This window comes from Acanthochromis polyacanthus, chromosome 19, assembly GCF_021347895.1.
Source record: "Acanthochromis polyacanthus isolate Apoly-LR-REF ecotype Palm Island chromosome 19, KAUST_Apoly_ChrSc, whole genome shotgun sequence".
Lineage (NCBI taxonomy): Eukaryota > Metazoa > Chordata > Actinopteri > Pomacentridae > Acanthochromis > Acanthochromis polyacanthus.
Genome location: NC_067131.1, coordinates 31281411 through 31299889, shown reverse-complemented (window position 1 = coordinate 31299889; position 18479 = coordinate 31281411). Strand labels below are relative to the sequence as shown.

The 18479-nt window shown below is 40.6% G+C and overlaps 1 protein-coding gene across 1 annotated transcript in view; it reads right to left on the bottom strand.

Annotated features, from left to right (window-relative positions):
- ankfn1 (ankyrin repeat and fibronectin type III domain containing 1) overlaps positions 1-18479 on the bottom strand; it is a 123178-nt gene that overhangs the window by 102099 nt on the left and 2600 nt on the right. Inside the window, exons 2-4 of the mRNA XM_051939134.1 lie at positions 15856-15983; positions 13849-14088; positions 6548-6756 (exon numbers count right to left, since the gene is read on the bottom strand). Of these exons, the coding sequence (XP_051795094.1) occupies positions 6548-6756; positions 13849-14088; positions 15856-15971 (565 nt within the window). The 5' untranslated portion in view covers positions 15972-15983. The remainder of the gene's footprint in view (positions 1-6547; positions 6757-13848; positions 14089-15855; positions 15984-18479) is intronic.

The following is an 18479-nucleotide window of genomic DNA, read 5'->3' as shown; positions in this document are numbered from 1 at the left end:
TTCAACAGGTCAGGAGGTGGGTAGAACCAGGGCTGAGAGCAGGTCTGGAGCTTCAGGTCAATCATTCCTGATCTCTACCAGGTGGGATCTGGAGCTCCGTCTTCAGCAGCTGTAAACAATACAGTGTCCACGATCCATCTCTCCACACAGAGTCCAGTACCAACCAATGACCAGCAGAGGACATAACAGACATCACAACGAGACACAAAAGAATAAAAACATGAAACAATAATGTGGCACAAAAACAGAAAAATGAGACAAAGGAGAGAAAAACACTAAGCAACCACAAAGAGACATGATATCACATAAATTAGACACAAAACAAGAAAAACGGGAAACAAAACAACAAAAGTGAGACACTAATTGCCTAAAACAAGACAAAAAACTCAAAATTATGACACAAAAAGAGAAAAGCGTTTCAAAGACACACAAAAAGATAAAAATGTGTCACAAAACAACGAAAGAACAACATCAACAGACCAAAACCACAAGAAAGAAACAACAAGACGAAACAAAAACAAGTGTCTAACGGTAGGTCTCCATGGAAACTGTCTCTGATGGTAGGTTTCTACTTCAACTATGTGTGACTGCAGGTTTCCATGGTAATTGTGTCTGACTGTAGGTTCCCATGGCAACCTACCTACTACTCAAAGGCAAAGAGTGCTCATTTAGTTTATAATTTTTTGTGACCGATCTTTCTATTGAGTGACTAATTCCAGTGAGGATGAAACAAAACAAACATCTTGTTCTGTCTGTGGGCCACACCTGTGCATTAATCTACTGCTGTAGTTACATGTCCTATTTGTAGTTGTTTACCTTGATTTCAAGCATGTTCCCATGGCAACTGTGCCTCGCTGTAGGTTTCCATGGAAACTGTGTCTGACTGTTGGTCGCATTTCACTCTACGTTTCATGACAACTGTATCTGATTACAGGTTTCCATGGTAACTGTGTCTGACTGCATTCAGCAGGTCTGCATGTGTTCAGCTCGATGAACTCACCTGGTTTCAGGTAAATCTGACTCAGACTAAGCTTTGGTCTGTCAGCTGTATCATTTCGTCACACCCCCATGGATGATGACAATAAAGTTATTTTATTTTATTGTGTCTGAGCTGCTGCAGTAACTGATGGAGACCAGAAGCTTCTAGTTGGGACTTTGAGGCATTCAGGGAACATCTGTAGATTGCAGCTTCAGAACGATAACTGTCCCTGCACACCGTCCACCTCAGTAAAGCCTCTCTACACTGAGATAAAACAACATTGTGATTCCAGTAAACCAGAGTTAACAGCTTCATATCTAACTCTAAACTCCACACAAACACTCGAGTTAAAAACCAGTAAAGTCACACACTGATGGAGGAGATCACACTGAGCGTGTGCAGAACAACTCCTGCAGCGTCGCGTGATGAGGCTGAACACGACGGGAAAACAACGAGCTGCAAAATGGCTTCGACTAAATTAAAAGCGCTCGGCGAGAAGCAGGAGGTCGATTGGATTCATGTAGAACAATACAGACGCAGCCGTCCATCCCATAATACGACCAGATTAACAACGTTTAACACCTGAAGGAACATCTTCAGAAACACTGGAACAGTTCTTGCTTTGTTGTGAAGATGCATCTAAAATCCTGTTTGCCTTTAATGATCTTATATCTGTTTGTAATAAAGTGTTTTAATTAAATTCCTCCATCTGTGCTCATATGAACTGAAAATGTGAGAAAGATTCATTCTACCATCATTTAAGTTTTTTTATCCTGAATGTCCTCCCTAAAGGAAATGTTGTGTGTTACTATGGCAACCACAGTCCTGAGTCAACAAACTAAATCAATAGCAATAAAAAAAGTGTTTAAAATGATCGCTGAATAACAGGTTGAGATGTGTCCATGAAAACGCTGGAAGCTGAAGGTGCCGGCTGCGTTGCTTCGTGACGACAATGATGTAATAAAAATATCTAAGCTAAAGGATCTGCTAAAATATAAGAAAATTAAATAATGAATTCTATCTAACACGTTGCATGTTTATTTAGTGTGTTCAGGACTTCAGTGTTTCCCCTCACAGTTGGAGTTGTGGCTCCATCTGGTGGACTGAAGTCAAACTAACGTTCAGACAAAGAAAGACGACGCACAGAAAATACCAGACACACAAAGAGACACACATCCCTATGAACAGAGACAAAAGCACCAAAAATAAACCTGAATACCACCACAAAAACACAGAGAGACAAAACCAACACAAAGGGACACAAAATGATAACAAATAATGCAACACAACCATAAAGAGACACAAATGACTATAAACAGTCACAAAACGATCAAAAATAAACCCGAAAACCACCACGAAAAGACAAAGACACAAAAAGGCAACAAAAACACAAAAAACACCACAGAAAAGAGGCACAAAACCACCACAAAAAACCACAACAAAGCTGCAAAGAGACTCAAAAGGATCCAAAGAGACACAAAACCACCACAAGGAGATGCAAAACCAACACAAAAGGACACAAAATGATAATAAATAAATGTAAAACAACCACAAAGAGACACCAAATGAACCCACAAACAGACACAAATGATGATAAAGATGACCACAAAGGGATAGAAATACAGGCAAAACAAGCAAAAATGGGCACAAAACCACCAAAAAACACACAAAAGACACAAAATCATCAAAAACTGGTGCAAAAACACCACAAAAGCAGAAAGTGACACAAGACTACCACAAAGAGACAAAAAGGAAGAAAAAACGGTGCAAAACCAGCACAAAAACAACCATAAAGAGATACCAAACGACCACAAACCATGACAAAAATGACCATAGACAAAATGACGACAAAGACACAAATCCCCCATAAAAAGATGCAAAACCAACAAAAATAGGTGCAAAAACACCAATAAAACACAAAACAACAAAAATACACAGACAAAACCACTACAAAGAGATGAAAAACCACAAAAATAGGTGCAAAACCACCACAAAAACACACAACAAAGACGCCACAAAAACACACAACAAAGACACTAAACAAAAGCGAAAAACAACTACAAAAACACAACAAAGCTTCAAAGAGACACAAAATGACAACAAGGAGATGTAAAACCACCACAAAAAGACGCAAAATCAACAAAACTAGGCACAAAACCACAAAAACACGCATATAACAAAGACACAAAAGAACTAAAAACTGGTGCAAAAACAGCACAAAAGCACAAAGTAACACAAGACCACCACAAAGAGACACAACAACAACAAACAAATCCACCACAAAAACAAGCAAAACAACCACACAGATGCACAAAAGAAAGAAAAGATGAACAAAGAATGGCCAAACAATAAAATGACAAGAAACAAAACGAACAACACAAGACACAACTGCTGTCAGAAATTTAAAGGTTTTAACTGATAAAAACTTTTTAAATAAGAAAACCTCATCCGAATCTGAAAGAACAAACTCAACTTCCTGTTTGGAGCCCAGTCTGTGATGTCATCAGTCGGGGACGCAGACTGGAAACCAGTCAGACCATCACAGCAACACAACCTGGACTTGTTTTTGCCACATTTCTGTCAATTCTGCTGGTTTTGATCAGATTTATCAACCGTGCTACAATAAAGAGAAAAAAACTAAATAATTGTTCTGTCAAACAGCTCCAAGGTCTTCATGTGTCTCTTTCTTCTACCGCCCACTTCCTGTCAACAGACAGAAGTTTGTGGATGTCATAAAATAAATTCATTCATTCCAACATTAGTGGGTTTATTTCTGGAGCAGCAGACGTCACTGAGAGCATCACACAAAGACGGAGAAAACAAAGATAAAGGGACTTTTAAATGTCAGGGAGCTTTTTCTGCTTCTGTCAGAGATCTACAGACTGAATTTATTCATCTGACTGGTAGAGAAGGAGATTTACCTGGAGGAGCTTCAGTTAGTCTTGATAGAAAATGAACCAGAGACACAAAACAACCACAAAGAGACACAAATGACTACAAAGAGACACAAAACAACCACAAATAGACACAAAACAACCACAAAGAGACACAAAACGACCACAGAGACACAAAACGACCACAGAGAGACACAAAACGACCACAAAGAGGCACAAAACAACCACAAAGAGACGCAAAGGACTACAAAGAGACACAAAACAACCTAAAAGAGACACAAAACGACTAAAAGAGACACAAAACAACCACAGAGAGACACAAAACAACCACAAAGAGACACAAAACAACTACAAAGAGACACAAAACAACCACAGACAGACACAAAGGACTACAAAGAGACACAAAACAACCTAAAAGAGACACAAAACGACTAAAAGAGACACAAAACAACCACAGAGAGACACAAAACAACTACAAAGAGACACAAAACAACCACAGACAGACACAAAACAACCACAAAGAGACACAAAACAACTACAGAGAGACACAAAACGACCACAAAGAGACACAAAACAACCACAAAGAGACACAAAACCACCACAAAGAGATGAAAAACAACCACAAAGAGACACAAAAAACCACAAAGAGACACAAAACAACCACAAAGAGACACAAAACAACCACAAAGAGACACAAAAAAACACAAAGAGACAGAAAACAACCAGTGTCTCTGAGGTCTAAACTTCATCTGAATGAACCATTCAGTCTTCAGACAGTTGGAACGTGAAGATCAACATTTCCTCTGATGAAGAACAACTTCATATTGTTGTTTATGTGTTTAAACTGAGAACATTCTTCAGCAGATCTGCTTCCAGTGGTCAGGAATCTGAGAGGAACACAGAAGCAGTGAAGCGAGTGCAGAGGAAACAGATCCTCAGGAGGATTCAGAAACAGAGAACAGACGAGAACGTGACCAACGGCAGGAAAACACAAACAAAAATAACATCAACAAAGTCTGAAGTTAATTAAAAACATATTTTAATGATAGTTCCTTCAGGAGGTCTGAATCATCTCAGTTCATCTCTACAGGAGCTGAATGAGGACTATTTCTAGTTGTAGTTGGAGAAACACCTGATGGAGCTGGTATCTGTCCATCAGGAAGTCATTATGGATCTGTTGCTGGGTGGAGCTGGACAGGAAGTAACACTTTAAACAGAATAAACAGCAGAAAAATTCCTGACATGTCGCACGTCCACAGATTTACCCAGCAGCAGCCTCACAATGTTAAAGATACACCTGCAAACATCTAAGAAACACCTGCAAACACTCAGAAACACTCCAGAACATCAAAGAAGGACCTGGAAACATCTATGAAACACCCAGAAACCTGTCAGATACACCTAGAAACATCTCAGAAGCACCTGGAACCATCACGGAAACACTCGCTACAACCTCAGAAATACCCAAAACCCTCTCAGGCCCCATCCACACGAAGACAAAACGTTTAACAGTTTCAAAAACGATCGCCATAAAGACGAAGGCATCTCAGAAAATGTTTGCGTCTACATGAATGCACTCGATACGCATGGAAACACTGTAAAACACATGCCAGACCTCTAGGGGCGCTGTAACGATATGACGGAAACGCGCAAACAGAAGACAAAACAGTGGGAATGCGCACTTGCAGCAAAAGTTGTAAACAGAGACCAAGCCAGGAAGTAAATAAAGTGCCGTAATGTGTCCTCTATAATTGTTTGTTCAACTCGGTGGTGATTGAGAAGAAGGAGATTTTGCTGCAACAGGGATAGTCGGGTCACTAGCTTTGTTGCCGCGTGTGGCGCATGCGTGTCAATGAAGATACGAAACTATGATGCAAGCGTATCTGAAAAATAGCGGAGAGCCAGTAAACACGGAGCTGCGTATACGGCGTTTCAAAATCTTTCCACTCTGGAACCTGGTTTCAAAAATGATCGTTTACAGACGCCCAAAACGCCGTCTTCGTGTGGATGATACGCAGATTCGGCAAGAAACGTATGCGTTTAGACCTCGTTTTGTCTTCGTGTGGATGGGGCCTCAGAAACACCTGGAAATACCACAGAAACATCTGGAACCATCTCAGAAATATCTGGAACCAAATCAGAAACACCTGGAAACCATCATAAACACTTCAGAACATCTCAGAAACAATTGGAAACATCTAAGAAACACCTGGAAACATCTCAGATACCTCAACTCTAAACATCCAGGAGGTTCCGTTAGTTTCTACTTGTGATAAACACTAATTAAAGCTTCCTGGAGATCTCTCTGTTGGGTATCTTGTAGATAAGGAACAACATCTAGCTGATTAGTTCCTTCATCCTCTGACACTGAACACAAACAGACCCACGTTTGGTTTAAATTAGACGGAACCAGAAATTATATTTATCATAACCAGAGAGAGTTATCTGGTTTTTCGACTACTGTATATTAGGGTTGGACCCGTATATCCAAATATTCGGTCATGACAATGGTATCCAAATATGAATTTTGAGATCCAAATATTCTCCACTGTCTTCATTGATCAGTATTCATCAGTTATTGGTTGTTAATGTGGTCGACCATCAGTTATTAATAAAGTTTCTGCAGGTGATAATGATCCTGAGATGAGGTTCTAACATCCTGTGCTAAACTCACCTGCAGGGGTCCAGTGGAGGCCTCCCGGACTGGCAGCGAGTCGCCGCCGCTTCCTGATGCTGACGCCGCCATGAGGGGCGGAGTCTCCAGCAGGGGGCGCTGCAGCAGCATCAGGGGTGGAGGACAGGATGGGCACCAGAGGAGTGGACAGGAAGGACAGCTCCTTCCCCAGAGCTGGAGACAGGAAGCTGCAGTCTCTCTGTGAAGACCTGCAGGAGGTGAAGGACCACAATCAGAACCACAATCAGAGCCAGAACCAGAACCCGAAGTAGAACCAGAACCAGATCCAGATCCAGATCCAGAACCAGAACCACAAAGGCTATATTGGAAAGTAGGGCTGCAACAACAAATCGATAATAATCGATTATTAAAAGCGTTGGCAACGAATTTCATTATCAATTCGTTGTGTCGCGTGATTCATGTCACTCGTCATGTCACGGAGCCGTCTATGTCACCTGCAGAGCGAGTAGTTGAACAGAGTCAGGTGGAGGCGGTGTTTTCAAAGGAAAAGTAAATTCAACAAATGAAACAGGACGGACACGGAGAAAACAGTTTCTCAAAACAACAAAAAAAAAACATGCCGCTTGTCCACTACATGCGATTTTACCGCACCACAACGCACGCATCTGAAAATCGCACAGATGGCGAATGGTCACGAGTGGACCACTACGCAGTTACGTGACCGCACTTTCAGCTTGACAGTCCAACAGATGACTGTGATAAACACAGCGGCTCAAACTTTCTGTATTATTTCGAAAACACAAGCGAAAATATTTCTGAAATCATTTGAAGGTGAATAAGCTGCAGCAGCTGATGCTGTCCTTGTTTTAGTTCACCAAAGGCTAGTTTAGATGTTTGAGGACAGTAGAATTCGACTCTATGCAAATGAGCTGCAGGTAAACCACCGGATCACAGCTGGAAACGCACCGCAACCGGACCAGCATGCCACAAGCGGTGTGTGTCATCTAGTGGACACACACTTTAAGTCACTACATTATCCTGTGTTTGTTCCACTTTAAAGTGAGGAAATGCAACGTCAGTAGCCTATTTCTGTTAGCTCGCCTGATGCTAGCGTTAGCTTGTTAGCTGATTAATGACAGTGATAGGGCGTGTGTGACTGTGAGAGATGCTTTTTATTTCACTTTAATCAGCTTAAGCATGGTTTGGATATGCATTATAAATAAATGTAACTTGCACATAGGGGTGGCAATAATTCAAAGATTGAGCCTCAAGTTTTAAGTTTTCTGACAAAGTCCGAGTGAAGTCTGTGTTGGAGTGAAGCAGGATGAATTGCATTGACAGGCTTCATGATGAGAAAGACATCATGTCCACCACAGAAAGCAGCTGTCTGACTGAGAGCATCCTCAACATGATACACTGAAGTGAGGCCTCTGATGGTTGAAGACAAAGGCTTCTCTACAATGATCTTATTTGCTTTATCATTCCAAATCTTCCATTTCCGAATAAAGAGGCAGAAATTAAAAATGCGTTTTTTTATCCGATTCATCGATTAATCTAAAAAAATAATCGACCGATTAATCGATTATTAAAATAATCGTTAATTGCAGCCCTATTGGAAAGTAAAGGGAATCTGACTTGGTGTTTTAGTGCGAAGGACACAAAGTTTTTCACTGGAGCCTCAACAAAGAATAAATAAATCCACAGATTCAGTCATTACGTGTGTGCTGACAAAAAACTCTACCAGCAGGACAAATCACTTCCTCCTCCTGACTACTTCAGGCTTGAAGAAAATTAAATTAGACACCTTAGAAACACCTGGAAACATCTCAGAAACACCTGAAAACACTCAGATACTCCAGGAACCATCTAAGAAGCACCTGAAACCATCTCAGAAACACCTGGAACCACCCAAGAAACACCTGGAAAGATCTAAGAAACATGTGGAACCACCAAGGAAACACCTGGAACCACCCAAGAAACACCTAGAATCACTTAGGAAACACTTGGAAACATCTAAGAAACACCTGAAACCATCTAAGAAACACTCAGAACCATCTCAGAAACACATGGAAACATCTAAGAAACACCTGGAAACACTCAGAAACACCTCAGAACATATTAGAAACACCTGGAACCATCTTCTTAGAAACACCTGGAAATACTCAGATACACCTGGAAACATCCACGAAATACCTGGAACCATGTCAAAAACACCCAGAAACACTCAAATACTCCAGGAGCCATCTAAGAAGCACCTGGAAACCTATAAGAAACACATGGAAACTGTCAGATACATCTCAGAACATATCAGAAACACCTGGAAATATTCAGATACACCTGCAACCACCCAAGAAACACCTGGAAATGCCAGGAACCACTTAAGAAATACCTAGAACCCCCTAGGAAACACTTGGAAACATCTGAGAAACACCTGGAAACATCTAAGAAACACCTGAAAACACTGTAGAACATCTCAGAAACACCCAGAAACATCTCAGAAACACAAGGAAACATCTAAGAAACACCTGGAAATACTTGGAAACACCTGGAAACACTCAAACACCTGGAACCACCTAAGAAACACCTGGAAACATTCAGAAACACATAGAAAGCTGTCAGATACACCTCAGAAACACCTGAAAACACTCAGGTACACCTGGAACCATCTCAGAAACCCCTGGAAATCACCTACGAAACACCTGGAAACACTCAGATACTACAGGAACCATCTAAGAAATACCTGGAAACTTCTCAGAAACACCTCACAACATCTCAGAAGCAGGTGGAACCATCTAAGAGACATCTGGAACCATCTCAGAAACACATGGGAACATAGCACATATGTGGAACCTGTCAGATACCTGCAGGTGCTAAGTCCATTAGCTCACCTGCTGCTTCAGCTAAGAGGAACTCTAAACATCCAGGAAGTTCTGTTAGTTTCCACTTGTGATAAATTATAACATTCCAACACTGATTGTTTTCTTATCAACCTGAGATTTGGTCTGAAGTACAACAGGGACATGTACAATTTAAAAAGACTTTCAGAATTCAGATTTCAGTTATGCAAATGAGCTAAAACTAAATAAAGAAAACTGGCATCATCAGTATTTTACAATCTCAGTCAAATAAACAATTAGTTCATGCTTTTTAAATTAATCTTACAGGAGGTAAAGCTAAATAAACTTGACAAAAAAATAAGTGAAAGATCTTTAGAAAAAAAAGTTCCACTGGAGGAGTTCCATAATTCACGTTTTAGCCATGGAAATCAGAGTTTATTCACCAATATTCTACAGTTTGGTGGAAATGAATGAATAAAGCACCTGAACAGGTTTCTGTTTAGAGGAAAGTTAAATCAGGTAGAAAACAGCAACTAGCAAAAAATGACAATAATTCAAGTTTTTAAAAAAAGCCAAAAGAAAGAGTGACGGTTTTTAGAGTGAGCTCAACTGCTGAGGAAGATCATGAGAAGTGATGGAAAAAGATCATGAGATGTGATGGAAAAAGATCATGAGATGTGATGGAAAAAGATCATGAGATGTGATGGAAAAAGACCATGAGATGTGATGGAACAAGATCATGAGATGTGATGGAACAAGATCATGAGATGTGATGGGAAAAGATCATGAGATGTGATGGGAAAAGATCATGAGATGTGATGGGAAAAGATCATGAGAAGTGATGGGAAAAGATCATGCGATGTGATGGAAAAAGATCATGAGATGTGATTGGGAAAAGATCATGAGATGTGATGGAAAAAGATCATGAGATGTGATGGGAAAAGATCATGAGATGTGATGGGAAAAGATCATGAGATGTGATGGGAAAAGATCATGAGATGTGATGGAAAAAGATCATGAGATGTGATGGGAAAAGATCATGAGATGTGATGGAAAAAGATCATGAGATGTGATGGAAAAAGATCATGAGATGTGATGGGAAAAGATCATGAGATGTGATGGGAAAAGATCATGACATGTGATGGGAAAAGATCATGACATGTGATGGGAAAAGATCATGAGATGTGATGGAAAAAGATCATGAGATGTGATGGGAAAAGATCATGACATGTGATGGGAAAAGATCATGACATGTGATGGGAAAAGATCATGAGATGTGATGGAAAAAGATCATGAGAAGTGATGGAAAAAGATCATGAGAAGTAATGGAAAAAGATCATGAGAAGTGATGGAAAAAGATCATGAGAAGTGATGGAAAAAGATCATGAGAAGTGATGGAAAAAGATCATGAGATGTGATGGAAAAAGATCATGAGAAGTGATGGAAAGCTGCAGAAAAAAGAGTTTCTACGTCCATAAACTCCTAAAGGGAAAAAAAACCTGAAAATATTCACACTGAATTACGTTTCTGAGAAAACTTGACAAAGAAAATACGTTTTTTGGGGACAACGGATGGAATTAGCCTTATTTACTGCCACCTCAGGTAAACTTATGAGATTCATTAATATGCACTGTCCTGTTTAAATAGATAAAGAAATGACATTTACAGAGGAAGATCATGAGAAGTGATGAAAAGCTGCAGATCAGCTTCACTGTACTGCAGATAAAAACCAAAGGAGGTGCTGATTAATTCATCAGAGAACCCGACACTGGAGACCAACCTGGCTGCTACTGTACATTAAAGCTCTGATACCTGGACTCTGAGACCACGTAGCTACGACTCCTCCACGAGCCTCGGATCTCTCGGCTTCCCTTCTTCTTCCTCCACAGCAATAAATCCAGAAGCTGAGCCCAACTCAGCATCACGTCACCAAACAACAACACAACTTATAAAAACATACGAACACGTTCCCGACCAAAAGCACAACCAGACGTGAGCACCGTGGAGGTCCATGTGAAGGAAAAGGTCCTCTCAGGTGTTCGGTGCCCAGCAGGTGTTACCTTACCTGTGGGGGCTGAATCAAGGAGTCGAGAGTCAAATGCTTCAGATATCAGAGTTTCTCCAGTCGAGGCCTTTGTTCAGGTGAAAGGAAAGCTGGAGGCAGTTGAGTGGGGCTGGAGTCGCTTATCAGGAGGCTCAGTTAGAGCAGCAAACTAAAAGCTAATACAGATAAATACATGATCGGTCTGGCACCTGGGTTTAAACTGGTTCTACATCTAGTGTTAGACCAGGTTTGGACTGCTTTTAGACTGGTTTTGGATCAGGTTTTCCACTTGGTTTTGGGGTATGTGGACCTGGTTTTAAAGCTCGGCTCTGGACCCGGTTTTGGAATTGTTTTAGACTTAGTTTTGGACTGGTTTCAGACTTAGTTTTAAACTTAGTTTCAGACCTGGTTTTGGACTGACTTTCAACTTAGTTTTGGACTTTATCCAGACCTGGTTTTGGAATTGTTTTAGACTTAGTTTTGGACTGGTTTCAGACTTGGTTTTAAACTTAGTTTCAGACCTGGTTTTGGACTGACTTTCAACTTAGTTTTGGACTTTTTCCAGACCTGGTTTAGGACTGGTTTTAGACTTAGTTTTGGACTGGTTTTAGACTTAGTTCTGGGCTGGTTTCAGACCTGGTTCACAAAACTTATCACACATCTCCTTTCTTAAAGTGAATGTTTTCTAGGCTGCAGTGGTTGTGAATCAGTCTGTTGGTGTTTGTTGTCTAGAGAGGCCTGCAGCAGAGACCCTAACAAAGCACTTCCTCCCATTAGCAGTACATCTATAAACACCAGTGTTCCCAGTGGACCCCTGCAGCCTCTGGCCTAATCTGTCCTACATAACTACCATCTCCATGGAGCGAGACCAAGCTTTATGAGCTCCAAGAGCACAGTTTCTGTAGGACGATGGGGAGGAGCAGTTCAGACGGTTACCATAGTTTATACAGCTTCTATACTGTCTATAGTTTATACAGCTTCTGTAGTGTCTACAGCTTCTACATCTACATCTTCTACAGTTGATACGGCTACTGTTTCTACATCTTCTACAGTCACTTATTTAAGGATCTAAAGTCTGTCCACTCAGGCATCATCACTCAGACCTCTGTTAAAACACTGACTTACGGTATCAACCAGGAAATGCACAAATTAAAGAGTCTTCTAAGATATTTTTATCTGTCTAACTGTAAATCAACAAAAAATAATGAGACATTATTAAGAAATGGACAATGGTTTGTAAAATGAGGCACAAACAATCCCTTAGAAATGACAAAGGTGAATGTTGTAGTTTAAGTTGCAGTTTGTACAGTGAGTTCTACTGTTGAGGAAGGTTATGAGATATGACTGGTTTTTGAGTTGGTTCTGGACTGGGATTTAGACTGGGTTTGAGCTGGTTTTGGGGCTAGTTATAGACTAACCTGAAACTTTGGACTGTTTTGAACTGCCGTGGACCTGGTTTTAGATTGGTTTAACAGCTGGTTTTGAACTTTTGGACAGGTTTTAGACTTGTTTTTGAATTGGGTTTATATTGGTTTTAGGACTGGTTTTGGACTTGACTTTAGACTGGTTTTGAACTGGTATGGAACTGCTTTTGACCTGGTTTGAGACTGGTTTAAGGATTGGTTTTGGACTGATTTTAGACTGTTTTGGACTGGCTTTGGACTTGGTTTTAGACTAATTTAAGGCTGGTTTTAGAATTGGTTTAGAGCTGGTTTCACACTGCTTTTGCACTAATTTTAGAGCTGGTTATGAACTGGTTTTAGAGCTGGCTTTAGGTCAATTTTAGACAGATTTTTGAGTTGTTTGCAACTGGTTTTAGACTTGCTTTTAAACTGGTTTTGGACCTGATTTCAGACTTGGTTTAGAGATAGTTTTGGACTGGATTTTGGACTGATTTTACCCTTGGTTTTGAACTAGTTCTAGACTGGTTTTGAGATAGTTCTGGACCTGGTTTTAGACAACTTTTAGACTGCTTAGTTAACCGTTTTTAGACTTGGTTTTGGACTGGTTCTAGAGGTGGCTTCAGTCTTGCCTCAGACTGGTTCCAGTGGTGGATTCAGCGCAGCTTTAGACTGGTTTTAGAGGTTGCTTTAGCTTTTCAACTGTTTGACTAGCTTTTCCACTCTGCCATCAGATCCATTATCTTCTCCTGGACGTCCACCTGCTGATGATTCAGTGTGAAGCAGGAAAACCAGCTGATCTGTGCTGGTCTACTCTTTTCAGAGCCAGATGTGTTGAGATCTTCTGAGTTTCACAGCTTCACTGTTGTCCAGGAAACCAATAAAACCCATCAGTGAGGAACGCTGGTAAACGGTCTGAGACGTTCCTTCACCACCATGAACACTGCTGTTTATTTATTCTAGTCTTAGTCCAGCTCTGTGGAGATAATCTGACTTCACTGAGATGTCTGGGCTCACCTGATGTAAAATAAAGAGTGAAGAGATGAACCACGGTGGTACCTGAGTGTGTCGGCGTCTCCAGGTTCACTGCAGGTGGAGCGCCTGGAGTTGGAGGCCGGGGAGGAGGACGAGGAGGCCGGAGGGGAGTTGGAGGATCGGTTGGAGGCATGTGAGGAAGAGGAGGAGGAAGAGGAGGAGGTTCTGGTGGAGTCCAGAGTTCTGGGCAGCAGCAGGGAGGACGGCATGCAGAGCCACGTCTCCAGATCAGAGAACTTAGAGCAGCTCAGCATCTCCAGGACGCTGCAAGAGGACAAAGATTCAAAACTCTGATTACAGCACGAAGACTTTCTACTGAAGATGTTAATGATTGTATTGTACTGCAGTGTAGAGTATTGGAGTATACTGTAGTGTATTGTAGCATATTGTATTGTGTTGTATGGTAGAATACTGAAGTACACTGTAGTGTACTATATAGTAGGGATGGTTCGATCCGATCCGCTGGATCGCTATCGAGTTCGATCCAGGCCAAAATGACTGGATCGAGCATCGGAGTTGTATATTAGAACTCGTTCGATCCGATCCATAAGCCCAATCTATCTTATATATCCTCATCTTCATTTTTCACGACATGCCGTAACACAGACGAGCTGTTGCCATGGTTGCCATGTGCCCGTGTTTTCGTCACGTGAGCAGAGAGTGAACAGAATGTCTGCCGTGTGGAACGGAGGCGAAAAGTAAAATAGCTGAGTGCAACGTTTGCAAAATGAGTGTCTCAAGGGGTGGCAGCAAAACCGGACATTTTAACACAACGAACTTAATAAAGCATCTGCAGAAGCATCATGGAAAGCAGTACGGAGACTTTTTACAGGTGAGTGCAAAACAGAAAGTGAGCCGCAGCAGCCATCGTTGCAGGAAGCACTACAGAAGAGTAAAAACTCGCTCCAACGCCAAAATATAACAGAGAAAATTGTCGAGTTCATTTTGCTGGATGACCAACCACCTTGTGTGGTGGAAAATGTGGATTGTTGTTGTATTTTCGCATGAACGTGTGCACCTTACGTTTCACTCTGTGGCCGCTTGACGGCTTTTCTGTTGCACGTTTACTGTTTTTTCTTGTTGTTTTCTACTGTTTTTCAGGTTAAATGTGATTAAGTAGCGAACTGTGAACATGTTTTCATGTTAAATATGATGAGGTGACAGGTCTCTCGTCTCATCCACACGTTGGTGTCTAAATGGCATCAGAAAGAGATCCTACGCTGCTCTCAGCTTCACTCGCATGAGAACGTTAGGACAGGGTTTAATCCCCAGATATTGTTCATATTCCATCAGTGTTGTACACGTGTCAATAAAATAATTGTTCACTGTGTTTTACATTCAGTACAACATCAGGGGCTGCATGCAAAAGAAGAAAGACACTAGATTGCACTGTCACTGTTTACCCTTGTTTTTCTGTTTTTGTTTTGGTGCAGCAAATCAGGTGTATAGCCCAGATTTTTATTGTTCTGATTGTGTGTCTTGAGAAGCCATGTGTAACTTACTGAGTACTACCTACATTGTTCTAGTGGAGATGCTATTATTTTATGTTAATTAATAAAATTATTTATTGCAGCCTTACAATACCACTGAGGTGTAATGTGACTTTTCTGTTTGTACACTGGGATTATTTAGTTTAATTTAAATATGTGCACCAAGTTGCAGTTTTATTTCAAACATCTGAATGGTGCAGCTGGCTCTGTTGTGTTAACAAATGCTGTTAAAAGCGATGTGAGCTTTAAGTTTTAATAAAGCCACAGCAGTTACACATAACTAGTTGTCACATGTTTTCCTTCTTTCTTTAGGGGACCAGAACAGGTGTTATACAATGAACGTGGTGTTTTTAAGATGTCAGTGTCAACCAAACTACATCCATGTATTATTAACAACTTTTAGAACGACAAAAAGAATCAGATCGGTATCAGATCGGTATGGGCCGATCCTAAAGGCTGCAGTATCGATATTGGTATCGGATGTGAAAAAGTGGTATCGAGCCATCCCTACTATATTGTATTGTATTGTATTTCCACCCACCTCTCCTCTCCCACTCCTGGGATGTCATCTTTCTCATCGGCTGTCTGAAAGATGCAGGACGTCCTGGAGTCTCGCGTTGACAACAAAACACAGGTGTTTTCAGAATCCACAGACATCTTCAGCCATATCTGAGGGACACCAGGATTCGGGTCAGAACACTAAACCTCATCCAGCAACAACACAATAAGCAACAACACACACAACCCGGCCTCATGCGGCCTCCACAGTTCTGCACATTTACAAACCTGATTTCCACAAACAAGAAGAGAAACTTTTCAAGTCACTCTAAATTTCAAAAGTCTGCAGGTTTTTGTAGTCAGTGGCATAAAATTTGGTTTTCCAAATTGCAGTGGTTTTGCAATTTTCTGATCATTTTCTCAATAAATCTTCTAGTTGATAAAATAGATTGAAAAAAACGGTGCAAAATCTGTATTTACAATTCTTCAGATGCTATAAATAGTTGGCTTAGTGTCGTTATCATGCGAAAATAATTGGAAGTTTGTTAGTTAGCTTGAAGCAAGAAGGTGAGATTAGTTATTTGAAATGTGTAGTTGGTAGTTATCTGTCAACAGTTGATGTCATGCTGGTAATTAGGGTTGCCACCTTTCAGAAACGAAAATAAAGGACACCCGCCACGACTCCTCAGGGCCACAGTTCAGCAAAATTGAACAGACATTCACAGATTCAGACTTCCAGCATCAGTAACTCATTAGATGTAGGTTGTCAAAACATAAACGATGCCTCTTTCCCATCATTGTAAGGCAGATGATGTGCTACAAGCCCAGTTTTATCTGAAATAGCTGTCTTTTAAGCTGCAGGAATAACACTGGTGTCAACTGGAGCCAGTTGAAGGCTGCAGTGATTCTGTTGACAGTACAGTATATCAGATTGAGGTTATTGAATATTTGTGTCTCTCTTCGCTGTTGCAGTGGTTTTGCAATTTGCAGACAGTACCTGTTCCCTCCATAGACACCAATGTTATTTCTGCAACTTGAAAGACAGCTACTTTAGATAAAACTGGGCTTGTAGCACATCATCTGCCTTACAATGATGGGAAAGAGGCATCGTTTATGTTTTACAACCGATATCTAATGAGTTATTGATGCTGGAAGTCTGAATCTGTGAATATCTTTCCAACTTTACTGAACTCGGGGCCACAACCACCCAAGGAGTGGTTTATTTAATTTTGAAATAAGCATTTCGTCATACTTAAAGCTTTCAGTGCTTTATTAACACAAAACTAAGAGTTCTGTATTGTTTTATGATCACAGGTTCTGTCTGAAAAGATGTGGCATCATTTTAAACAGTGAAACCAAACTAATAAATGTAATGACCAACCAGTGTGGAATACTGGATTCTGCAAAAACAAACTACTGAACGCACAATACTGGACAAAGAAAGTCTCTACAGATATTTTCCCATCTAAATCTTATCTTAACACAGTTAATGTATGAACTTATTTATGTGTGTATGAATGTATTTACTGACTTATTTATTTAGTACCGTTAACATATCAGAGTTCTGAGTGAGTTTTTCTTTAGATAGGAAAAGGTCATTTATTGATCACATATAGGCTATTAAATAAATGATATTTAAAAAAATAAAGCATTTAAAATACTATTAAACACCTTATGCATTTATTGAGTCAGTAAAATCCTGTAGAGTCTACGGCCACATCAGTCTGACTATAATCATCCTCTGGTAAATTCACAACCATGTACTGATGTCTCTTACCAAAGGGACTTCAGGAGATGATTAGATGATGATAAACTGTGAGCTGCTGGTTGGTTCTCTCTGTTCTCATGTTTCTTACATGTTGGTCTCCTGATGCTGCCTTACTTCAGTCTATGAGCAACAGAAAACACAGTTTGCCCTGTACCTATTGCCAGGGTTCCAGTCTTCCAGTCTGTGCTTTTGAAAACGTTTTTGCTTCTTTGGACGTGGTGGAGTTTCGGGTGTAGACATTTTTAAACACACGGAGCAGCAGCGTCTGTAACCAGGAAACCCGTGACAGGACCAGCAAACAGACCTGCTGGACCTCCATCGGGTCCTCGCTACATAGGTCTAAGGAAGATGAAACTGGCTGCCCTTAATATTTCCTGTGTTTTATTTTGTTTATTATGCAGTTTTGATGCCTGTGTGACAGACGTGTATGGGACATTTATGAAAATACGGAACAATTTGCCTCCCATATTGAATCAATAGGGGACACTACAATTAACTGTCATAATTGTCAAATAAAGGACGATTCCGTATTTTAAGGAACGGGCGACGTGGCAACCCTACTGGTAATACAAACTGCTAGCTAATGATAGTTGGAAGCTAACAAGTAATGGAACTAATCACAAGTAATGCTAATCACATTTGTTTAACTGGTAAATTAGTTGGTGACTGGTACCATTATGTAGAGTCCCTACATTATCGGCGTATCGACATGACGGGTCCAAAAAATTTTGGTCATGTGATCTATGGGCGCCATTTTGTTTCCTGTTCATGAACGCCGGGTTTTCCTGTTAACGTTGTTTACACCGCAGAGAGTAATTCTAGGTCTTTTTTCGCTTCCTAAATATCTGAAAAATGACCGGCTGTTGTGCCTTTGGGTGCACAAATCGATCGGAGAAGGG